The sequence below is a fragment of the Patella vulgata genome, chromosome 6, assembly GCF_932274485.2.
Source record: "Patella vulgata chromosome 6, xgPatVulg1.2, whole genome shotgun sequence".
Lineage (NCBI taxonomy): Eukaryota > Metazoa > Mollusca > Gastropoda > Patellidae > Patella > Patella vulgata.
Window position 1 is genome coordinate 18,430,739 of NC_065884.2, and position 26,803 is coordinate 18,457,541.

At 32.8% G+C, this 26,803-nt stretch overlaps 1 protein-coding gene and 4 non-coding genes across 5 annotated transcripts; all 5 read right to left on the bottom strand.

The window, feature by feature from the left end:
- Positions 1-567: 567 nt before the first annotated feature.
- LOC126823876 (RUN domain-containing protein 1) lies at positions 568-26,759 on the bottom strand. The gene is made up of 17 exons (XM_050552923.1): positions 26,670-26,759; positions 23,527-23,694; positions 23,175-23,319; positions 22,441-22,533; positions 20,544-20,651; positions 19,545-19,654; positions 19,193-19,235; positions 18,486-18,576; positions 15,928-15,989; positions 15,172-15,258; positions 11,391-11,530; positions 10,829-10,937; positions 10,091-10,183; positions 9,341-9,451; positions 7,739-7,929; positions 5,674-5,768; positions 568-5,248 (listed from the first exon to the last, which is right to left on the bottom strand). The coding sequence occupies exons 2-17, from the start codon at positions 23,676-23,678 to the stop codon at positions 5,142-5,144; spliced, it is 1,737 nt and encodes a 578-aa protein (XP_050408880.1). The 5' UTR covers positions 23,679-23,694; positions 26,670-26,759; the 3' UTR covers positions 568-5,141.
- Positions 13,214-13,285, bottom strand: Trnaw-cca (transfer RNA tryptophan (anticodon CCA)). Its single transcript has one exon. It is a non-coding gene; the product is annotated as a tRNA-Trp (tRNA).
- Trnaw-cca (transfer RNA tryptophan (anticodon CCA)) lies at positions 13,593-13,664 on the bottom strand. Its single transcript has one exon. It is a non-coding gene; the product is annotated as a tRNA-Trp (tRNA).
- Positions 14,490-14,561, bottom strand: Trnaw-cca (transfer RNA tryptophan (anticodon CCA)). Its single transcript has one exon. It is a non-coding gene; the product is annotated as a tRNA-Trp (tRNA).
- Trnaw-cca (transfer RNA tryptophan (anticodon CCA)) lies at positions 14,854-14,925 on the bottom strand. Its single transcript has one exon. It is a non-coding gene; the product is annotated as a tRNA-Trp (tRNA).
- Positions 26,760-26,803: the final 44 nt, after the last annotated feature.

Here is a 26,803-nt window from a genome sequence, read left to right on the forward strand (position 1 = left end):
CTGGTAGCTATAGTGATGTTTACTGTTCTATATTACTGGTAGCTATGGTGGTGTTTACTGTTCTATATTACTGGTAGCTATGGTGGTGTTTACTAGTAACTATGGTGGTGCTTACTGTTCTTTATTACTAGTAGCTATGGTGGTGTTTACTGGTAACTATGGTGGTGATTACTGTTCTTTATTACTAGTAGCTATGGTGGTGTTTACTGGTAACTATGGTGGTGTTTACTGTTCTATATTACTGGTAGCTATGGTGGTGTGTACTGGTAACTATGGTGGTGTTTACTGTTCTATATTACTGGTAGCTATGGTGGTGTTTACTAGTAACTATGGTGGTGTTTACTGTTCTATATTAGTGGTAGCTATGGTGGTGTTTACTAGTAACTATGGTGGCGTTTACTGTTCTATATCACTAGTAACTATGGTGGCGTTCACTGTTCTATATCACTAGTATCTATGGTGGTGTTTACTGTTCTATATTACTAGTAGCTATGGTGGACATTTTTACATGATATATTATTACATTGATATGTAGTTATCAAAAAATAAAAAACCCAAAAGGCTGACTGAATGTTACCTTACATTTTATTGTTGCCATGGATATAGAACACTATCTGTTAAAATATTACACAATTAGACAATAACTATCAATAATTAGAACATGCAATTCAATTTGTAAATGGAACACCTATAATTACATGTATATCAACAAAAATATAAATGGTTAAAATGATTGTGTTAATAGCATCTATAAAAAAAGTAACAATTTGGGGGACTGAATTCTTTAGTATTATGATAACGATTTTGTGCTTTTCAAAGTTTCAGGTTTCTTAATAAACTAATTAATTAAGATGATAATATATGAATATTTGTAAATAATATATCAGTTATTTCCTGCAGTAGGATTAAAAATAATAAATAACAGAAATAAGAATTTTATACCAGAGAACACAGAGTGGATTAATCAAATGTTAGGAGGTAGAGAAAATTTATGCAGCCATTACATTAAACAAAAAATAACTTTAACAAAAATAATAACAAAGTGGTTAATAATACACATTGATTATTTCATTTTAAACCTGTTTAAACAGAAAATGATTATTTTTATTTTAATTGTGAAAAGGGTTATCTCTCAAATTTCAGAAAAATACCAGCCAATTTTGTGTATTTGCTGTAAAACCAAAATAAGTTGAGTATGATCAAGGATTTCAGCTGAATGATCAATCTACTACACTGAAAGTGAAGATTCACATGAAAAGAGCAAGAATAAGATCACAAAACACAGCTGAAAACAATCAAGCATTTCAGAAGAAAGTTCATGAATATCAAATATTTCAGCTGAAAGTTCAAATCTTAGCCAAAAGTTCATAAATTACAGACGAAAAAATCAAACATTTTAGCTGAAAGATGTTAAGTACCAATAGTCAAGATGGAAGAAACCAGAATTTATGATGAAGGAAACACAAAACAAAGATCGCTTTCCTTCAATACGCTTACATTAATTACTACCATTATGTACATCTATCAAATATTATACACCAGGCTTATGATTCGTATTATTGCACAAAACATAACCAATTGGCCATATTAGTACTGGAATGTTTCAAATATTCTATCTCTTATATATTCATTAACTTGTGTTGTTTCTTTTATTAAATAAAATCATTAATATTAATAATATATTTATTAATATGATCATAAACAAAATATCTCGTTTTCCAAATTAATACTAACTTGATTCAGTTCAAAAGTTGTTTAATTTTTCAGGTAGTTGCCACTTCTTAGTATAATAATAGAAGTTTTTTTCGTATATCAACTACATAAGTAAAATCTGTTTTATATTTTATACTATACTGCAAGATCCTTAAAGATGCATTATGTAAGATTTAGATAAAGAGTTGGCTGTTCTGGCTATAATAGTTAAAAAATAGATAATGAAAAATTAATACATGGAGAATGTCAGTCAAATTAATTTATTTTGAGCAAAGTTATTATTGTTTGAAGTTTTGACAAGATAGTCTCCATTGTCAAGTATCATTGCTATTATATTAAACAAAGTCTCAATTATCCATTTATCGTTAAATTAATAAATGGGAAGGGAGTTGGTTAAGGGCATGTCATGTAAATAAATGTCTAAATAATAATTCAAATAACATCTGAAGCCAGAAAAAAGATCTGCAGTAGGCAGATTTAGTGCTTACATAATGCATCTTTTAAAAAAAGTTTTACAATAGCGTCTCACTAGATTTATCATATTCTCGTCATAAATCATATCACAATAATTGACAAAAAGTTACAGGTCCACAACCATAGCGTAATATAGAATAAAAACAAGGAATGTTAACAAATTGAATGTATAATAACAATTCTTATGAATCATATAATTAAATAAATGCCTTTCAAGGATAATAAACCAAAAATGGTAAAGACATTAATAGCTTATTTCCTTACTCTAATAGATTTACACTTCTCAAATACACACATTTTTTTTAGCTATTTCTCTTTTGTCTTGGTCTTTATTTTGTATACATTGTACCATGGGTTAAATATGTGTGGTTTAATGGTTAAGAGCAAGATATATTGATACTGCCCGAGGATTTTAGTCTGATTGTTGTTTCAATATATTACACAACTTAAAATACACACTATATCCTGCCTGTGAATTTCAATGTAATTGTTGTGAATATTAAGGTTTATAATCATTCATAAATAAAAGAAAAGCATAATATAATGTAATAACAGAATACTGTTGGATTTTCATTAATTAATAATAACATATAAGATTAATAAAATAACATCATAATAGGAAGTTAATATATTAACGATAGGAGACAATCACAGAAAGAAATATTGCACTAAAAACAACAATAAAATAACAAATACTGTTAGAGATTGAGAGAAACCTTGGGTTAGAGGGACAACAATATATAAATAATATAACAGACAAGGTTGGCTTTCAGGTTTTCATTGAAAATGGGAAACAAATGAAATGGCGTTTAATGTCTGACTTGGCTAATGAAGATAGGCACACGCCATACATTGTGTTATGAGGGAAATTTTGTCATCAGAGGCACTACGGCCTACTCTTACATCAAATTCCAAGGGATCTTTTTCGTTCATGCCAATATGTACACAGTGGACTTCGGTTGTCTGTCCAATCCGAACTACACATTGTTCTTGCCCGACCCTCGTTCCTGCACCGCTGACAAGGAGGAACCACGTCTGAAAATCCTGATGAACTTTCTCGGCCAACGCAGAGATTGAACACATGATTCCAGGTTAGCGAGCTAATGTCTTATTCATCGAGGCACTGTTGCTCCCAAAAATGGAAACAATATACTGGTATAAACAGAGTCGCCGAGAGGATTGTTATATGCAGGAGCAGAACAAATTTTGGGCCTCCCTCCCACACTTGTTCGTGGACTAAGCAAAAAAATTGGATACCTAACTTCACCCCTGCATGGCCAGAGTCGGGCATCAGTGATCTGGGGTTATGTGGCATGAATACCGGCCATGCAGATGTAAAATAAAAATTAAATAGATATTTATGAGCCTTGAAGTGAAGTACCTCTTCTCCTTAGGCCTTTATATAAATCATTCACATGCTTCTAATTCTAACTATCAAGGTATCCAGTATGTGTGTCTTAAAACAAACATATATTGATAACAGGTAACTGGGATTTCAATCAGCAAATAAAACAAAGATATACCATAAGCAATAACAAACATAAACTATATACACAACACAAATAACTACTTGTTACCTTAAATATAATGAGACTTAAAATAGGAATGTGATTCTAGATTTAAATGTAATGAGACCAAAGATATAATGTGATTCTGTGACCTACAAATCAAATTTAATGGTCATATTCAATAATAATAGTTACATATATGACCAATCATTCTACAATTTGTTCTTTTAGGATTTAAATACAGGTATATAGTTTGGTGTTTGAATGAGATTATTAAGTGCAGGAGAACAGCACGGACAAGACAAACTAGCAAGAAATAAATAACAGGTATCAACTCAGGTGATGTACGAGCGTAAGATAATTGATGAAGATTCAAACCTTTGCTGCATGTATCCACAGCCAGAGTTTTGATTTTTAGAACAGTTTCTAATGACATAAATAAATACCTTGATAGACAATTTACATTGTTAGGCCAAAATAGAAAAAATACTTGGGTTTATGGTTACCTGACAGACCCTATTTATTTTATCCAAAAACAACAATCCTGAACTCTTTTCTCATTTCCCAGGCCCAATAACTTACAGGGGGAACCATAAACATAGGTATTTGTTTTTATTGGCTTTATTTGAAACAAATTATAGAGTAGATATGATTTCAAATTAATCTGATTTCATCAGATGGAATGAATACCTTTTTAATAAATGTCAGCACAAGCCATAACCATAAGCTTAAATATTCACAAAATCTAAAATATGTCATGGCTAATTTAACAATAGAGATCACATCCTTGGCACAACCCACACCTTTTGTAATATATCTGATCTGTCAGAATTCATCTATATACATGAATATATGAATAGAATAGCTCTTCAATAAAAATAAACACAAAGAAATATTCATTCAAATTCAAGCAAGACTGAACACCAATTTGCTATTTTTATGAATCAATGCAAGAAATGGTATTTATATATTACATGTATAAATTTAATATCCATACTTATTTTGATTTCAAGGAATGATTGGTGATGAAGCAGGGCTTTCACATAAAACTTTTGTCTGCTGTTTGTACGTACTATGTTTACATCAGATTACAAAGATATTTCTTCCAAGCAATGTGAGAATTTTTATCCCAAATTCTTTATATATTTCAAAGAGTTTTTGCACATAAAAATATACATTTAACTTAATTTATTGCATTTTAAGGTCAAATTCATGGCATGTAAAAAGTAATTTCTCCAGTCAGTCAATTTCACTGTCAGTCAGTCAAAGATGAGTGAAATAAACGCCCTGTGATTATGATTGAACAGAAAATCATTTCTTATTTAAATCAAAATTAAATTAAAATATTTGATCAATGTAGTTATAACATGTATAAATTCCAGTAGATTGTTAAATTGTCTTTTATAAAGATTTTTGTCCTCCAAGTTCACGTTGTTGTGACAGTATTTAGAAAGCATCTCTGATCTTACTGAATGGTCTGACAGCAATATCAACAGGTAGAATAAACTCTACTGTATTCAAACGATCCAGTGCTTTTAACGCATCATCAAAACCTAAAAGAAATTAGGAAAGAAATAATTACACTGGTGGAAGGTGATTGACATAAATATTTGTTTTAGCTACTTTCACTTTTATTTTCTTAGACGGTTTTGGCAAAAAATAATGAAAGAAATAACTACCTGGTGGAAGGTCATTGACATACAAATTTTTTTTTTTTTTAGCTACTTTCACTTTCTTATTTTGATAGAATGGTGTGCTAAAAAATATTCCTGTCTTCTAGACTGTAAATAGTCTGATGAACTTATTAATAATATTAATAATGATGTGTTAGTGACAGTTAAGATTTAGCAGAAACAATTCCAGTCAATGAAAATATGATGAAGCCAAAGTGCATTAGCCTTTGGATAATAAACAGAATCTTTTTAGTGAAGCTGTTCTTGCCATGTAATAATAATTATTATTAAAGATGAACTATTACCTGTTCTAGCAACATAACTCCAGTCTTGATAGTACAGGTCTATCAATGTTTGTGTACGGAAGAGCAGACGTAACCAAGTTACCAATTTTCTCTCACTGCAATGAAAACATTATTTACGTTATTTAAATGTATAGTATTTTATCAATTAATCTTACAACATATATAGTTTTGTTTTTGTGTGACAAGCTTTAATAGCGTATAAACAGAATAGAATGAATACTATGACATTATCTTCTCTCCCGCTCTACTATTTTCATTATAACTAGACAGATACAATTTTTCAAGATTCTTATGATAGGGAGAGAGAAATGGGACTTAACGTCCACTCGACACAAACTGTCATTTTGGGACTAACATATGGTTTAATTTTATATCAATAATTTGCTTATGCATAGGGGTCAATAACAGTGGGAGGAAACTGGTGGATCCCGAGAAAACCAATGATGTCGGACATGCGACCCTACTCCTTGTCATGTACAGACTGGGAATAAAAACCACGCCACTTGACCCAACAAATGATCTAAAGCGCATGTGTTAGGCCTTCTGGCCACTTAACCTTTCTTCTTATTATGTTTGACCACCAATTGGTGTTTTGTCTAGTAATATTCCGTAACAATAGTCAGCTTTACATCTCCAATATTACTTTCACCTGTAGCTTTAAGTATATCTCTAGATAAACAAGCCAACAGTGAGGCTGATGTCCCCCGCCGAAATAGGAAAATAATTAGAGGACACATATAAATTTATCACAAATTATCTTTTACAAAGTATTGAACAATCAAACAGTATATCTTTACTTATAGTCTAACAATCAAAGTAGGAGAGTTATTGTTTTCCAAAGTCTCGACCAATCAAATTGCGTATCGCTCTGCTTACCCTGAGCAGAAAATGCTCATTATCAAACTTAGTCAAGGTATTACTGTAATGAAACTATACACCAAGTTTCATCAATCTCACTTAATTAGAACTAAAGTTATCGTGTCCCAAAGCATCAACCAATCAAATTGCTTATCTCTGCTTACCCTAAGCGGAAAATGCTCATCTTCGAACTCCATCAAGGCATTGACCTAATCAACACATACACCAAGTTTGAACATTCTAGCTCAATTAGGAAGAGAGTTATCGTGCCCCAAAGTATCAACCAATCAAATTGCTTATCTCTGCTTACCCTAAGCGGAAAATGCTCATCTTCGAACTCCATCAAGGCATTGACCTAATAAACACATACACCAAGTTTGAACATTCTAGCTCAATTAAAAGTTATCGTGTCCCAAAGCATCAACCAATCAAATTGCTTATCTCTGCTTACCCTAAGCGGAAAATGCTCATCTTCGAACTCCATCAAGGCATTGACCTAATCAACACATACACCAAGTTTGAACATTCTAGCCCAATTAGGAAGAGAGTTATCGTGTCCCAAAGCATCAACCAATCAAATTGCTTATCTCTGCTTACCCTAAGCGGAAAATGCTCATCTTCGAACTCCATCAAGGCATTGACCTAATAAACACATACACCAAGTTTGAACATTCTAGCTCAATCAGGAAGAGAGTTATTGTGTCCCAAAAAGTGTGACGGACAGACAGACGGACAGACAGACGGACGAACCCATTTTAATAGTCCCCTGCTTTCTTCGAAAGGCGGGGGACAAAAAAACTATGCTGTGTATAGCCAGCTTAAAACTTAAAAGGACAATGTTGGTGTACATTGTACACCAATTTTACATAATATGTGATAGAAACGGATTCCAAATATGATTTTAATATAGAAATCTTTTCCATAGTTGGTTCGTAAAATGATTTGAAGATTCTGGAAGAACCCAGTTCAGTTGGTAACAATAATAGATCTACTGGGTTGTTTTTTTGCCCCAATCCAGAAGCTTCAAATTATTCTACGGACAAATCACAGCGAAGATCTCTCTGTGTCAAAATCATAACTGGAATGTGTTTAACAAATTCTATCACATACCGGTACATATATTATTGGGGAAAAAGAACACTGTCCTTTAAATGTTTCTATGGTCGACTGTAAATATGCACATAAACGTCCAAATATTAATACTTACTTGAGAGCCATACAAATAAAGGCTTTAAAATGTGAATCTTCACTACGTTTTAATGGAGTATGTGAAGTTACGATGGTATCTATGGCTCCTAGTAAAGTCTGTTTAGCTGTTATAGGTTTACCACCAACTATATCTAGATGAAATGACTGCGATAACTTTCTGGCTGGTGAATCATTATATTCTCTACCATGCTGAGTAAAAAATAACAAAGTAAAAACAGTTAGACCATAAAATACAGGATTTACTAATACAAGTTGATGATCATATTCCTGAAACATGGGCTGAGAAATCCCTCTGTAGCCATTTCTGCAAGCTGAAACATGGGTTTTCGACAGAATGTGTTTTTATAGTCCAATCAAATCTCTATTGTTCAATTTGTTGAAACAACTAAAACATACATATCATTAGTGCAGCGATTCTCAACCAGTGTGCCGCGGCACACCTGTGTGTCGCGAGATCTTCCTAAGTATGCCACAAAATAATTTTCAACGGCACACTATGTATATGCGAAAAACCACCTGATCCCAATGTTCATAGCTATGTTTTTCTTTTTTTTTTTCAAGTTTGAATCATGCTATGTGGTTATGACTAGTCTGTGTCTTCCGTCTATGACTTGTCATGTTTTATTTTACAAAATTCAAATATTTTTCATATATATTTAGCCAGGTGTGCCGCCATTTTTTCAAGCGTTCCAAGGTGTGCCGTGGGCATTAAAAGGTTGAGAACCACTGTATTAGTGCTTTTCTTTGATTAAATTACATTGTGGTCCAACAGATTTTATTTGACAATGTTTATGTTAGCAGCATGTTTGATAGCCTTGTTTATCAAAAAATTAGTTTATCTGCAATAATCTGTTATTTTCTGGTTAATCGCTCATAATGAACTTCGCACACTGTAACAATGTAGTCATCATCTTACACTTTTACATTAAAATATTTATAGCTCTGGTTAACTTCGATTGATTTGTCATGGTATAATGGATTAGTTATTAACCCGACATATTCATTTAACTCTTCATATCTTGTTACTATTAATTTGTTTAGAATGAAAATATATTGGGTATTTATTTTGTATCTGTTTTTGAATTCAAGTATTTCAATAAAGTACGCCATTAACATATAACCCTCAGTCGTATTTAACAATTCAAGAGCTACAAATTATTTTGAGTATATTAATCAGTAGGTTATGCTAAACAATTATAAAGGAAGTGATTCAGATTATCTTTTTTGGTTTAAAAAATACAGTTGTACAATAAATGTACACTCGACTCAAACTAGGTCAAACTCGTCCAATTTTATTTCAATATTTGCTTGCACGTAGGGGTCTAGCAGTGGGAGGAAATCGGAGGACCCAGAGAAAATCCATGAGGTTGGACACGCAACCCTACTCCTTGTCACGAACCACCGGGGAATCGAAACCATGCTAGTTGACTCAATGACAGACCTTATGATGCAGTGCACACACACTAACCATTCAGCCATCCAACCCCTCTATAAATGTACAGAGCATGCATTTAAAATCAATACATTAATTAGGCTTAGTTATCTAGAATAAGACAACAATAAAGATATTGAAATAGAATATAATAATTGGACAATTTACCTTCATTTCATAATATTTTAATAAAAGATCCCAGGCGTGTAAGGATCTGGTTACAGCTGCTGATCGTGATGGAAAACATCCAAACGGAACCACACTTCTACTTTGTCCCACCTATCAAAAGGAAAAATAGAAATAAAAGGGAGTTAATGCCTTACTTTTCTGTGGTCCAATCAATGAAGATATGAATGTATCAATCAGTGTTCTTTGAGAGAGTGTCCTGACAGTGGCGCTACAGCCTATTCTTATTACGACTAGCAAATGTCAGGGAATCTTTAACATGTAGACAATTGTATACATAGGACCTCTTTTTCTTGTCCCTCAAAACTACAAGAAATTAAAGGGGGGGGGGGGCAGGTCCTCCATCCTGCACCACTTGGTATTCAGTTTTGTTTTACTGCATATAAAGATGACCCAGCCATTTACTTGTCTTGTGTAGTCAAAATTGTTTTCACGGAAAACAAAAAAAATTTCAAATTAGCAAATGGCACAACCCCTATGTATCTTAAACGGTTATGCTCAGATATGCTTCGTAAACAAAACCAAGAAAGACGGAGTCCATTTCATTATCTCCCAGCCCCATTAACTTTCAAATTAGCAAATAGAACAACTACTCAATATCTTACCGGTTATCCTCAGATATGCTCCGGAAACAAAAACCAAGACAGACAGACCCCATTTCATTTGCCCACCGCCCCATTAACTCGTTCGAGAGGGATAAAAATGAAAGTACTACATATAATAATTACTTACCTCCATTAAGCCATGTTCCATTAAATCTTTTATAGCTATAGCTAAATCTCTTCTAATACACTGTACTACAGCAGCATTACTCTGATCATCAGACTGTAAACATCAAATTGTCAATTCCATGAAAAGGTAAATCATAAGGTCAACATTTAACCTATAGCACATAAAATTCTTGAAACCGCCCTAAATAGAACTTCTAAGACAGTGACGTCACGTGCACAGCAGTGACACCCATACGAATTAGTAAATGGGCCTATAATATGGAAAGCTATTCACATATTTAGGGAGGTTAAAGGTGGTCTAAGGAACAGCCGTTTCGGCAAGTTTCATTCTGTCAAGGGATATATTTGTATTAATATATCACTTTTCTGTAATTTTCTTCAAGGAACTGTTATAATCAATATTTAAATGTACTAATTGCAACAGGGTTAATGTAAAACTTATTGTTATGGCCTTAAAATCATAACTATGGAATATGAGCCAAAATAGATAGTCATGAGATTTTTTTTTTTTTTTTACAACAGAATATCCATAAAAGCTACTTTCTTGTTACTGCTATAAAATATTTAATCCAAAGAATTTTATTGTTATTTTGGAACTATTGACACATTATCATTTCATTACTGTACAAGTTTATCGATGATTGTGATTGTTAGCATAAAATGTTTTACACCTACAACTATGAGTACGAATCATTAAAACTGTATGGAATATTAGTTTAAAATATGATGAAAGACCAACCTCTGTAGAATCATCTGAGAATTCATCACTATCTAATGTACGTTCAGCCTGTGCTTTCACTGTCTCTAATGTTTTATTTATAGCTACTTCTAATTTAGCTCTCAAATCCCTGAAAATAAAGATGGTATACAATTCCATAATTAATTCCATAATTTATAAAAATTAATGTCGCCAATATTTATTGTGCATTTTTTAGATAATATCAAATTTTGAATTGGTCCAAGGTTAACTGTACTCAAATTGATTATTTATCACAAACAGGATATCCGGCTTCGCCTGAGGCCCAATTGTTACATAATGCATCTGTTAGAATATGCAGGTACATGTATATTTCTATTTAAATATAGAAAAAAAATCCCAACATTTTAAAAGAGTGATAACCAATCAAAAATATAGAACCAATTTGATTTTGACTCCATAGAAATGGGCAATATTGTAATTTGCTTTACATTTTGTGAGGAAAAAGATATCCTTAAGTACATGTAGCCTAATATCCATTAGTCCTGTCTCCTTTTTCTACCATTGTCTACATTCTAACAAAATCAAATATTATTATACATACCCCCAATGATTTCCTTTTGGCGTCTTCTTCATCAAATTTCGTTTAAATTCTCGACTTCCACAGCCTAACTGACTAATAACATAGATCTGTAGCACTGTTAATACTTTCTTCATTATAGTTGTAGTTGAATGCTTTAAATGCTGAAATAACAAATTTAATCTATATTTAACTGTCGTGTGAAGATATAAATCAATGCGTATAAATCAATACCAAAAGTTCTTTCATCAATTCAACTGTCATGGTTTTAATCATGATGAGTTGTGAGGTTTCCTGCCTTACCCTGTGGGTTTTCATCAGGTTTTCCTATATCGTCTCAGTATTAAAGATCCCTGTGAATCAAATGTTAGTCCCGAAATAACCCCTATTGCTTTTATATGCATGTATACACCTTTGACTGTAAAGGCACCTACGAGTTAAGTTGTTTCTATATGACATTGGTTGATTAAACTCGAAATGTACAGGACACAATTCTATTTTGACTTGGACTTTCTAGTCTGTATCAAGCCGTGATGTTAGCTATTTGATTGTTTTGCAGATGGTCTTTAATAAAGCTGATTTATAGAGTAAATACTATTCATATAAATGACACAATTCTATGGAATACCGTACAATTTCAACTAGGCTTGTCTAGGTATTTTTATTTCACTTGTTAAAGATTGGAGAACGATAGTAAACCATAACTGTATTCCATAGAATCGTGTCCTGTATACAACTATAATAAATAGTAATTATATAGCATGTAGAATGTCTGGTGTATAATTATAGTGCATACAATTGTGAATTGTGTTTTAGAGTGAAGTATGAATTGATGTATATTACATGTAATCTCTGTCCACATCTAATCAAAAACATCATTCTGTTATTTGTTCAACTGCTGAATCTCACTCAAATGTTAAATATATGACAATAATTAACAAGCAGTTGCCATGCAAGATACGCCCACATTTTGCAAGAGATGGACAGAGAACGAGCTAAAAAAACTAATGTGATTTTTTGTACAATCAGGGGCCATAATTCAGGAAGCTACGGTTCGATATGTGTGAATATCAAAAGGAATCAAGGTCTTTGGGTTATAAACATACATTTCAAGTTTCATCGAAATCGGATAAAAATTGGGACCTCTAGAGTGGCCAGAAGCTAAAAACTTGAAGGGCCACAATAAGTTACAGTTTGATATGCGCTATTATCGAAAGGAACTGAGATCTTTGGGAGATAAACCAATATTTCAAGTTTCGTCAAAATCAAACAAAAATTGTGAGCTGTAGAGCGTCCACATACAAAATGTGAATGAACACACAGGTGGATGGGGGTGATGACAATATACGTCCACATAAAAATGTGGGCGTATAAAAATTAACATTTCTTCAGGGTCCACAACTTTGGTATTACATACTTTTACACTAATTGCGAACAAGAAGCAGCCATTTTATGGGCAGTTTCAGTCCGAAATTCAAACTCAACCATCATTAACATTTTTTTAAAGGGTATACAATGCACATTTTTCTGCATTTTTTTAAATTGCAAAATATCCATACAAGGATATTATTTGGATTGGTAAAAAAATTTCAATTGACAGGCCTTTTACATGTTGGTTCATGAATTCTGTCATGTGTGTTGTGAATTTCTTTTAAAAAATAACTTGGTCCCTGGACCTTTTGAATTTTATTGATCACCCAGAAGCAGTTCTTTTTAAAATAATTATAAGAACAGGTCAGTTTGACAATCAGTAAAACATATTTCTATTAAGTAATAATATGAGTAGATATCTAGGTTTTGTTCAACTGATAAAATCATTTTTAATCTCCCTAGAAAAAAAATATTCTTGACCCCAATGTGACTTGAACACATAACCTTCTGATCTGGAGTCAGATGCGCTACCGTTGCGCCATAGGGCCTCCTATATAATAGTAGAATTTATATAAAGACATGAATAAGGTGTTACTAAAAATAGATTTTCTGGGAATTACCTACTGTATTGTAAGGTGTATATTAGTGTATTCATTGTAATTTTCCCGGAGAAAAACAGACATTGAAAATAGAATTGATTCCCAGAGAAATATACACTGTAACAAAGTAGTAGCCCAAAAGATTTAGACCAGGTCTGGTACTAAAAAAATGACATTGTGTGATATTATGCCATAAATAAATTGGACTATTTATTGAAAAAAATCATTTTTATTCTTTCCAGAAAAAAAATATCCAGGACCCTGACATGATTTGAACATGTAACCTTCTGATCTGGAGTCAGATGCGCTACCGTTGTGCCACAGGGCCACTTATAAAGTAATGGGATTTATGTTGGGACATGCATGATTTGCTGGGACTGTTCATTTAGTCACAAGGGGAACTTAATCAAACTTGAAGTTACACATTGACAGTCCCTTGACTCATTGTCCTTATGTAAACCTTGATTCATTGTCCGTATAAACCTTGATTCATTGTCCTTATATAAACCTTGATCGTAAATACTCACACAAGTGTTCAATTATCAGTTAGAAACATTTCAAATTGACAGAATAGCAATCAAGTGAAAGTGAATTGTTAAAATATGGGGTGTGAATCAAAATTCTGGTATAATCAGACATACTTAATTGGTTTTAGCTATGGTGAACAGACAAAATATTACTGTACTCAGTTGGTACAAGCTCTTTCATCCCCAATAAAGCCAGAGCATATTAAGATTTGTTGAATATAAGGAAAATTTACCATCCCTGCCAAGGAAATTTCTAACATTCTTATAGATGAGCGTCTTTGAAATGGGAATGGAAATGCCCAACCTCCCTTCACAATATGACGGCCATTTTCTTAGCTGTATAGTCTGCCTGGATTGATTACTTTCTAAATTTTAGTATGTTCTGCCCTGTCAGGCGTAAAGGTCTTTAAACATTTTTCCTTTTCTTTTTTTTTTGGAGTTACAAAATATGGACCTTTTGATTTTTGTTGATCACCCAGCCCACAGTCCTTTTGAAAATATTGACTGAGGTTAATGTGACATTCAGTAAAACATATTTACTGTAAGTAATAATATGAGTAGAAATCTAGGTTTTGTTCTATCAATTGATAAAATCATTTTTAATCTCCCTAGAAAAAAAATAATCTTGACCCCAATGTGACTCGAACACATAACCTTCCGATCTGGAGTCGGATGCGCTACCGTTGCGCCATAGGGCCTCCTATATAGTAGTAGAATTTATATAAAGACATGAATAAGGTGTTACTAAAAATAGATTTTCTGGGAATTACCCATTAAAATGTAAGGTGTATGTTAGTTTATTGATTGTAATTTTCCCGGAGAAAAACAGACATTGAAAATAGAATTGATTCCCAGAGAAATATACACCGTAACAAAAGATTTAGACCAGCTCTGGTACTGTAAAAATGACATTGTGTGATATTATCCCATAAGTAAATTGGACTATTTATTAAGAAAATCATTTTTAGTCTTTCCAGAAAAAAATATCCAGGACCCTGACATGATTTGAACATGTAACCTTCTGATCTGGAGTCAGATGCGCTACCGTTGTGCCACAGGGCCACCTATAAAGTACAGGGATTTATGTTGGGACATGCATGGTTTGATCCATGAAATTACGGTAGGATACATGCCAATATCGAAAGGAGCAGGGATCTTTCGGAAATAAACGTACATTTCAAGTTTTGTCAAAATCGGATAAAAATTGTGACCTGTAGAGTGTCAACAACAAAATGTGAATGTACGGACAGGGGCGACAACAATATATGTCCACATGAAAATATGGCTGTTAACATGCCATCACTTTACCTCTTGTTCTTTTTTCTTGTGATCATGTGATGTGTGTTTATTTGGAATACAACAATCAGGTGGACAGTCAGATATTTCTGATGAATTCTGTAAGAGATAAAATATCTATAATCAATGACTCGGTCCAGAACAACCATACTGGTTCGGGTCACAAAAGAACTGTGACAAGAAGAAAAGAGAAGACAGACAAGAACTGTGATAAAAGATCTGTGAGTAACAGCTTTATGGTTTCTAATTCTAGACTGAACTTTGTTAGGAATGAAATGGTTTTTGAAGTAATGTCAATATAGATTTCATTTTGGTGCTACCACAGGGCCTCAGTCTGGCACAATCTGAATGATTGACACAAAGAAATGGAGTTTAACTTCCTACTGTTTTGCTCAGAACTGGGCTAATGAAGATGGACATACGCCATACAGTGTGCTACAAGGGAAATTTCGCCCAGACAGTGGCACTACGTAACAACAGTAGCAATGACAATCCAGACTATGCTATTCTTCAAATTTAGTCATAATTTTTGCTCATAATAAAGTAACTTGTCTGAAAATTTCGATATATTCCTTTTTCATTATCCATTCTTTAACTATTATAGGAAGAACTGTCAGCTCTTTATCAAATTCTTACATAATTCTCTTTATCAAATTCTTACATAATGCTCTTTATCAAATTCTTACATAATGCATCTTTAACTAACCATCCTAGATTTTGGATTATTTGGTGATAAAAAAAACCCTGTTAATTTTGTGTGATAATTACCTGACTGTGAACTAGACATGTACATCTCTTTTTACCTAATGGTCCTGGACTACTAGCTTCACCTAAAATATATACAATATTACCCATACAGTACTTCAGCTTCATTAGGGTCAACAAACTTTATAGAAATACACTGAATTATTCAAACTTATAGTATTGTTGATTACAATTATATTAAATGAAATGGGTTTAATGTCCTACTGTTCTGCGCCAACTCGGCTAATGAAGAACGACATACGCCATACAGTATGCTATGAGGGAAATTTTGGCAAGGCAGCGGCACTATGGCCTATTCGTATATCGAATCCAACTGCCATGGGGACTTTTATGTGCACTCCCAATATGTACACAGGACCTCTGTTTTTGTCCCACTCAAATGATCAGACATCTGTCCTTGTCAGTTGTTTCTGTCCTGCACCACTGACCCCGCCGGAAAATTTTGATGAACTTTCTCGGAACCCGAGACCTCCAGGCTTGCGTGCCAGCATCTTACTCACTTTGCCACCTTGGCTTCCTGATTACAATTATAACTACATTTAGAAAGAAATCATTTAAACTACACTCCATTAGATGTACAAAATCTGTCCTTTTGTCTTTAAAGGAGCTAAATCGCTAATATTTGGGACCTAGAAATTGACCCAAATGGGTCGCAACACATATAATAATGTTATATGAATCTATATAAACTGATTTACATTCAATCATTTCCATTTTTACTCTAATTTCAAATCAGAGTCAATCGAATGGCTATCTAGCGCCTAGTTATTCCAGTCTACACCGATAGTATTTATTGCGCGTGCTCGCCATATAAGAAAATGGCTTCACTGATTGACATGACTTTTGGAATAAAGCTAGGCTCGTTCTTTGAGTCCCCTATTACAAATGGCACTGAAACCCATTATGGTACACGATTCGTGTACCAATGGTAAAATGTTTATGTTGTCTTAAATATTGGATATCAGAAGCCCATCTTTTCAAGATACGATAACAACACCAATGTTGATTTAAATTGACAAATAATTTGTGTTTTCGATGTCGAAGACTTTGGATGATACTGAGTTATAGTCTTAGCTACTTTAAACCAAGAAGACAATTTGTTATTTCTCATACAAACTTGTATTAAAGATAGGTTCCCAGAAAAGTATTTATCGGGTGGTTATTTCCAATAAAAGTATGGCAATTTTGGTATATATAGAAAGTAAAGATATCAAATTTTACTAGAAAAATACTGGATTCCCTGAAAAACATTCATGGAGCGTTTACAGGACAAAAATGTAAGGGTTCCCCTAATCGACAGCCCGACGATTAGGAATACCTGCACGCGTGACGTCGAAGGTTGCACACGAAGATTGAGCGCTTGGTGTACATGTTGATAAACTTTATGAAAAGTCAGACGTACAACACTTTCTGAGATAAAAAGGCAGTGGATAATCCGAGAATTTAATTAGGATTCGATATTTGTAATAAATAGTCAGCGATTAAAGACAACATCGTTTTGTGTATACAATGAATTCCCCTCTGACTTTGCGCCCTTTGTAATGAAGAGGTAAGTCACGTGACACAAACATGACCTCTTTTGATCGATTTTTATAGCAGGGTATTCCTGGGCAATTACAATGTTTTGAGAAGGATTTGAAGCAAAATTATGATAAATCAATTAGTTTGAATATGTTTTTAGTCCAAATATATCATCAAATCAACCAGTTTATACGCGGGAATGTATCTTTAAGCTCAGTCACATTAAAGTTCAGATATGTAACACAAAAATATATAATAAAATGAAATGTGGTTTAATGTCCTACTCTTCTGAATGACTGGGCATACGCCAAACAGTGTGCTATGAGGGACATTTTTCCTGAACAGCAGCGCTACGACCTACACTTATATCAAATTTACAACTATCAAAGATTTTATTTTTACACGCACCACTGACATGGAACTTTCTCTGCTATCACCAGAAGCGAACCTGAGACCTCCTGGTTAGCAGGTCTTACACCCTGAGCCACTGTGGCTCCTAATTAGTAATCAATGTTTAAGGGACAATAACACTCTTGCTGGCTTGACAGCTCCAGAAAATAAAAAAATAGCCTTATTCTAAGTACTAGATGTGTTAGTGTCTTACCTGTTGTGTAAATTATCCATTAAATCCTATTTTACTTGTCCAGAGGGTTCAAAAATATTTTTAAATCCAAGTCAAATTTGAAAAGCTTTACGTCAGGCTTTTCAAATCATTTAGTTGAATTCTTCCAATTTTTTAAATTAGGTGTGTTAAGATGAAATTTGTATCATCAATTAATTGGAATATTGTAAAATAGTACAATTTGTTGACCAGAATAAAGATTGGGACATATTATTCAGTTACAACAAGAGTGGTATTGAGCCTTTAAGTGAATACCTGTAAACAGCATCAATAACAGATGAGATAAATCATTTAACACAAAATTAAAAACCTCAAGTTTTTTTTAATAAGGTTGTCTGAGAAGCAGAATGTTTTTTTTGGGGTATCACCCTTGAAAGTGTAGCTTCAGAATTATGGTTTTTATAGTGAATTTACATACCTTGTAAGAATTGAATAAATCTTTCAAGATCTGTTATCTGTGTTTGTAGTTGATCCACTAGTTTCTCTTTTACTTTAGCAGGATTCACGATCTACAAAAAAAATAAACTTTATTACTACTTACACTACGTATATCCACTTTAAATGCAAAACAAAATATATACATTTGAGTCATTTTTAGTAAAACATGTTTAATGTGTGGCATACAACAATCTTATAACAAGTTCTTAATCTGGGTGATCGATTCTATTGGTTAATGGATGGAAACTAATATCAATAAATTCTTAGAATGGTGATAATAGCATATACTACATTAGGAATTTAAGCTAAATGAGTGGTTTTAAGTAAATATCGTTTCAATATATGTACCGAAAGAGAGAGAGAAATGGAGTTTAACATCCACTCGACACAAACTAGATCAGTTCGGGACTAACATATGGTTTAATTTTATTTCAATAATTCGCTTGTGGTCTTTAGCAGTGGGAGGAAGCCTGAGGACCCAGAGAAAACCCACGAAGTTGGACAGGCGACTTTACTCCTTGTCGCATACAACCCGGGATTCAAAACCACGCCAGTTGACTCAATGACAGGCCTTATGATACAGCTTGCACGTGCTAACCATTCGGCCATCCAACCCCCCAATATATGTACTAAACAAAGTTATTATGAGAAAATATTCAATCATGAAGAAAACATGAGAAAACTTACCTGTCCAATAGCATGATCAACTACTTGTTTGAGATCATCGGGTCTGTAAATAAAATATACAATGTGTTCAAAAGACTAAACTGATGAAAAACCATATTACTGATTAATTTTTTTTATCTATTGTTTGTTTGTTAGTTGTATTTTACGTCCGCTTCCACCGAGGTGATATCGCAGACAATTTTTATCTATGATTACCATTACATTTCTAATGAGAAGGATAATGTTTCTTCCTCCTTTTGTCACTTCAATTTCTTCAGTGTCTTTTAACTACACATATAACAAACATCTCATGTATTAAACATTTTGCTAGTTGTGTAGTGATTGTAATAAGGAGAGTAAAATTAAGACTTACGAAAGAAAGTCAAAATTATGAAGATCGAGATCAATTTTCTGTTTCAGTTCATCGATAACAATTTTCTGTTTTTCTATAACTTTAGTGGTCGGTAATTCAGCATTTCCTGTCTGTTAAAAATGAGAAATAGTTGAAGAACTCAGCCTTTTCATTTTTTGAGAAAAATAGAAATTAAAACAGAGTTTAGCATCCTACTTTACTGAGTTCAATTAGGCAAACGATGACAGTACTTAAAATCCTAGTACAAGTAAAAAGGTTGGATACTTATAACGACTTTGTGAATAAGGTGCCAAGTTTTGTTATCAATTACATATTTAAAATGTTTTATATTTGGACAATTAACAATGAATTATTTCAATATAAATATTGTGTAGAAAAAAAATATCATCCACTAGAACTACAAAATGGTGAAAGTCGTTAATTGTCATTTGTATTTTTCATACAATATCTAATTTTCTATGGTTTAATCCACTCTCACTCTAAAATGTACTCAAATTTATTATTTAACATTTAATTAGGAATAAGAATTAGGATTAAAAACGGGCTTATGAACAAATTTTAGAAAAGATTATAGGTGGCTCTGCCTTTTTTTTGTTTATATCCTGTTTACAGAGGAAAGAGAGAGAGAGAAATGGGGTTTAACGTTCACTTGACACAAACTGGGTCATTTCGGGACTAACATATGGTTTAATTTTATTTACATAATTCGCTTGCGCGTAGGGGTCTTTAGCAGTGGGAGGAAACCGGAGGCCCGGAGAAAACCCACGAGATTGGACAGGCAACCCTACTCCTTGCCACGTACAACCATCTGCAGAGGTAGCTGGATTTAATACAAATTTTCAATTCATTATATTTTTGTAAATACTGAACAGATTTAAACCATATTTGGACTGATATTCTGTTTAGATATCCAAATTCCACTATGCTGTTATAGGTCTTTAAAAAAAACTTAAATGATGCGCACAGACTTTCAATATTAGTTGATGGTTTTTATTTTACCTCATAAGCATACGTTTCTAGGTCTTCAAGCTGTGACTTTAACTGTTGTATCAGTTCTTTTTGTTTTTCACGCTGTTGGGATATTTTGACCTCATGCTCTTTCTCGCTCTACAATAAACAATGGTACATAAATAATGACTAATTTTACTATTGACAACAAAAAGTCTATCATTTCCCACACAAACAATGAGATTAAAATTCAGTTAATTACATGTTGTTTTATTCTTGATGTTGCACTGCTATGTTCAAATTCTGTGAACTTCCTAACTTATCAAATTTTCTGCATTAAAGATACATTATGTAAGATTTAGATAAAGAACTCGCCATTCTTGCTATAATAGTTCAAAAGTGGATGATGTAAAATGAATACTTTGAAAATTTCATTCAAATTACTCTATTGCAAGTGAAGATATTAGCCTTTGAAGGTTTGACAGACGTGTGCAATAATTTCAAACACTGTACTGGTTGACCGAAGCTAAGTCTCGGTCCTCCATATTTGATTAAATCAAAGTATCGCTGAACCATTCTAATCTATTTAATATGGGAGAAATCTGATGCCATCGAGAGTTGATTAAGGCCTGGATTAGTTAATTAATGTCTAATTAATACTTTAGAAAACATTTCAGGCCTAAAAAAAGACCTGCAATAGGCAGATTTAGCTCTTGCATAATGCATGTTTAATATACGCTAGAGATGTGAATATCGTGTTGTGTTATTGAAACTCATATACGAGAATGATAGGGGTTATAACCATTTGAATTACAAGTATTAGTATAATAGGGGTCATAATTAACAATTTGGAATACAAGTATCTGAGTAATGATAGGGGTTCTAACCATTTGGTATACGAGTGTCTGATATACAGTGTGTATATATATAAAGAACTCTTCTTGGAAGAGTGTATTTTATGTCAATCAAGGAAAAGTTTCATCTTTAATGTAAACATATCATAACTCCTAATAAAATTTTTCATCAAATCAGTCAACTTAAAATCAGATAAAGACTAGATAAAAACTAGATAACGTAAAGGAAATTTTCTGAAAATTTCAGTCAAATTGATCCAATCTGAACCTAGATCATCATTACTAAAGTTGGTACGATAAAAAACAGTCTCGATTATCCATCTCATGATTAAATTATGAATGGAAGTTGAACAGCAAATCGGAACCTAATCCAATAAACATCGCAGGCTAGCGATGACATCGAGAGTTGATTATGGTCTGGATAAGTTAATTAATGTCTAATTAATAATTTAGATAACATTTCAGAGAGAGAGAGAGAGAAATGGGGTTTAACGTCCACTCGACACAAACTAGGTCATTTCGGGACTAACATATGGTTTAATTTTATTTACATAATTGGCTTGCGCGTAGGGGTCTTTAGCAGTGGGAGGAAACCGGAGGCCCCGGAGAAAACCCATGAGGTTGGACAGGCGACCCTACTCCTTGCCACGTACAACCGGGGATACGAAACCACGCCAGTCGACTCAATGACAGACTTTATGATACAGCGCGCGCACGCTAACCATTCAGCCATCCAACCCCCCAGATAACATTTCAGACCTAAAGAAAGACCTGCTATAGGCAGATTTAGCTCTTGCATAATGTGTGTTTAATCAATTATATGGAGCTAATCTAGATATTACTATGGCTATTGAGGGCAATAAATATAGTCCTTTCCTTATTCATACTGATGACATCATATCCACTATTACTTCAAGTGTACTAGGACAAAATATGTCATGTCTATAAAATAAGTACATAACCTAACTCCAAATTTTTAAAATAATAATGTAATTTCTGTCTATTATTATAACAAGCTAATTACTGTCTATTATAACAAGCTAATTACTGTCTATTATAACAAGCTAATTACTCTATTATAACAAGCTAATTACCATTTCCTCCAATAATTGTGCATCTTCAATATGACATCCTCTAACATCCGGAATACCACGAAATGCAAACTGCTCCAATTCTTTCAGTAAATTCTACAAATGATTAATTTGAGTACATTTATATATAGAAATTGTGCAACATAGATTTCCTATTATGATATTTTGATAAGTTGATAAAGGGCAAACGCCCGAAACACGTCCTGGATAAAAAAAAATGTTTTAATCTTCATTGAGTCTAGTCAAGTTTTGTAACCTGGGAATTTTTATTATATTTAAATGCCGTTAAGGCTCTTATAATTTTGAATTTCTCTTCTGCACTTGATGCTAAAACTTGTTTTTAAATATTTCTTTTACAGAGTAAGAACGGTGCATAGGATCTTGACTGTTTTAATGTCGCGGTCCACTGAATGAATACACCAGCAAGACAATCCAAGACTGACGTCCAGAAGTCTAGCTTATAGTAATCATGCTATAGTAATAGCTAGTCAGGCCTATAAACAATATTTTGGAGATACTTGAAAAAACCTTGGGCACTACTGAACTGGTACCAGACATTTTGAACTTTGTTCAGGGAATGCGTCAATAATTTCAATAGAAACACTGAAAAAAGACAAATCAGTGACCGACAAAAGGACAGGCACCCAAGAAATTGTGTCTGTCAAGGCATGAATTAGTGCCTGACACTGTTTGTGTCTGGTACCTTATTTCCTGGGTTGGTTCTAGTGTATATTTACCTCTTTATCTTCTGCAGGAGCACTGACTATCTGTTTTAATCGAAACTGAACTTGTGCAAAATGTGTTGTAAGAGCTAATAATGATGAATTTAACTGTTCCTGTTCATCTTCTAGTTTTCGTAGCTTTTCATCCTCATCATGATGGCTGAAAATAAATTTGTTATTTATGTCACTTCATCACATGAAATTAAAATGGAGTTTAAATTGTTATAAACTTCGGTTGTTGCACTTATTCCACAAATCTTTGATGGGTAGCCCAAAAGATCCTACCATCCTAAAAGTCCTATGAGAAAACAATTTAAATAGTTAAGTCAAGCATTTTCCTTATTCAGTTAATATTAATTTATGATACCTTGCTTCTGCGTGGGGGGAAGGAATGGGGCTGGAGGCAGCACCAAGTGGTGCCCATCTTTCTGCTGGTTTTTCGTGATTTTGTTCATCAAAACTGTCATAATCAAAGGCTTCATTTCCTGTATCAACAGATGATGTACTTGGTTCTGCCATCTTGTATAATTTAATACTGAAAATAAAATTAATCAGTAATTAATCAGCAAGATGAAAATTAAAAATAATTTTGATAATTAATAAGTAAGAATAAGAATAAAATATACATGTGTACGCTTCAATATGTATTGTGCTAAATATTGGGTTTTAAATTTAAAAACAACTTGCAAACCTTACATCAAGGCATCTACAGACTATATATAAATAAATGGACAAAATACCTGCTTGTATATTAAATCAAGAACATTGATAAATGAACCTCCAATAATCAAATCTCTAACCTAAACACCCGTAAACCTCACTTATTACGTCAATAACAAGTGTTTACTGTTAAAAAGCTGAAAAATAGCCTTGATGAACTGATAATCTATGTATTATCTTAAAATGCTTTAGGCTTTACAATAATAATGTTTATCAACTACTGTACATAAAATAACATGAAACTTTGTTATTTTAGTGTATTAATAATATTTTGCACAGACCAATCAATCACATGTGCATACTATTGAACAATCCTTCAGGCGAATATACAAAATATCTAATAAATACCAAAAATATTGGTAAATACAACATTAAATACCAAGACCTACATGAAATCAGAATAAAAACTTACATTGTTTCTAATATATCCTTCACTGAATTAAGTTCTAGTTCAGTGAATTTAATGTTATGCTTCAATTAATTACATCTAAACAATGTTGGTCAATGGTGACAGATGGTGCATGACAGACAGTTGATAATGACACTATGAGAAGTGTAAATAATAAATCACAGATTACTACTGCTAATCCTTAGATTGTATATACATGTACACTGTAAACTGTTTCAATGGCATTTAGTAATTGAACTAGAGTATACAGGTTACAATTCTATGGAATACAATTACTGCTTTTTACTGAGCGACATTTCGACTAGGCTTCTCTAGTCATTATCAAGCTATGATGATGACTAGAGAAGCCTAGTCGAAACGTCGCTCAGTAAAAAGCAGTAATTGTATTCCATAGAATTGTGACCTGTATATGTACACTGTACTATGTGAAAATATTTAATCTTTTTGGATTTTAATTACTGATTTTCCAGTTACCTATGAATATTAAAATAAGCAGGTGTTTCAGTTGTATCTAATCTATATATTTTATTATCACTGTAGTGTTTGTGATACTTGTGGATACCTAAATCAATATTATTTATTGATTTTGGTCTATGATAATTTTCCCCGTTTTGTTTTTTAATTGAATTTCATTTATTTCTAATAATTTAAGCACTTAAAGTGGCATTAGGTAAGATTAGATAAAGAGCTGAGTTCTCGTTATGATAGTTAAAAAAAAGATAATGAAAACAGAATATGCTGAAAATTTCAGTCAAATTACTTCACTCTGAGCTTAGATATTAGTGATAGAATTAAAACCTGGCCTCGATCGTCATTACTACAGTTGTTATGATAATAAAGTCTCGATTATCCATTTTTACGGTAACTGCATCCACCAGAAAACGTATTTGAATCCACTAAATATCACAGGCATCTAATGGCATCATCTAGGATTACAAGTAGACACAGAAACAGATTCTACCTTATCTGTTTATATTGTTTTTAGAATGTTGCGAAAATTTCAATTCATTATAACAGAACTGTATCAGTTGTGGAGTGGTATTCCTTTAAAGATTTCAAATTCCTAATGATTTCAGCTACTCCCTGTACATATGTCTCTTGCCATTGATGACGACACTCAATAATGACATCTTTCAGAATAAATGTAAATCTATTGTAAATATGTAATTTGTGTGATTCAGAATATTATATTTTAATGTACAGTACTCTTTTCAGGGACAAGTGGAAAAAAAACTTTGTAATTCCAATTTGCTGAAAGAAGTCTTTACACGGTAACACGATTTACCCAAATCATTATTTCTACTCCATCCATAATAATATATATCGATATTTGATCATATACCATTCTTCGTTCCAAACTGTCATTTTCAATTTAAAACTGTAACGTTTTTGTGTTCAAAGGACCCTCAAAATTCGATTTTGTGTAATACATGAGTTATGTCCCTTGGTTACAACTTCCAAACCTACTTGCAAATCACATATTAACGGGCATTTTTGACAAATAAAGGCTACAAAATTCAATTAAAAATAACAATTTGGCATAAAGAACGGTATATTATCAAATATTAATATAAATTAAATTGTGATAGGAGTTGAAATAATAGTGGATTTGGTTACAACTTTCAAACTTGCTTGGAAATCGCATTTTGAAGGGTCATTTGGCACCCCCAAAAACGTTATTTAAATCAAAAATGACAATTTGGTATAAAGAATGGAATATTTTCCAATATTGATATAAATTATTGTGATATGTTAAAATAATGTGGGATTTGGGTGGATTTATTTGGGTAAATCATGATACTCTCTTTGCACGCCTTCCAAAAATTAGACTGGTCTCATCTATAGACTATGGTGTGATTAATTTGTTGTTTAAATTCACCTACAGGTGCTATGGGCATATTCTATTCTATTCTAAATGTAAAATTGATTTTCGAGAAGACCAAGTTTAGTGCAGCAATAATAGTACCAATAGTAATAATAGGGTTTAGTTTAGTTTTAGAATTATTAAGCCGCCATTATTAACTTATTAAGCGGTAGTCAGATATTTCACTAATGTCAGACTAATTCTGGAATAATCAGCATATGGTCTAAATACGCCTTAGAAACATCTGATTTGGTAATGTAAAGAGCAATGACTGCTGTGACTACAGTAAGATATACTACTGGTACACTAGTACTAGCCTAGTAGTAGTAGGCCTAGTACAAATAAAATAAAAGTAGAGAACGACAAAAAAATAAACAATACGTGTAACACAAAATTGAAGGCTAGAAAAGATGCATACTCATCACAAATTCATACACATAAACTTGTCATTATAATCAGTTACAAATTATGTATATTTTGCAACTAAATAATTCACCATATTGTAAGGAAATATTACCATTCCAATCTAATTCTTGATTTCTTTCACGCCATCCCACGCACGGTTCCTTGGTTGGATGGAAAATTATTGACCGGAAGTTTGCCAATGCATTAGGAAAGCTAGTATGTTTTGTTTTCGAATAATTATTTTTA

Coding starts and splice junctions, on each gene's coding strand:
- LOC126823876 (XM_050552923.1), bottom strand. CDS start 23,678: ATGGCAGAACCAAGTACATCATCTGTTGATACAGGAAATGAAGCCTTT. Junction 22,534..23,174: donor CTCCTGCAGAAGATAAAGAG/GTAAATATACAC, acceptor AATCATTTGTAG/AATTTACTGAAAGAATTGGA. Junction 11,531..15,171: donor ACAAGAAAAAAGAACAAGAG/GTAAAGTGATGG, acceptor TTGTTATTTCAG/CATTTAAAGCATTCAACTAC.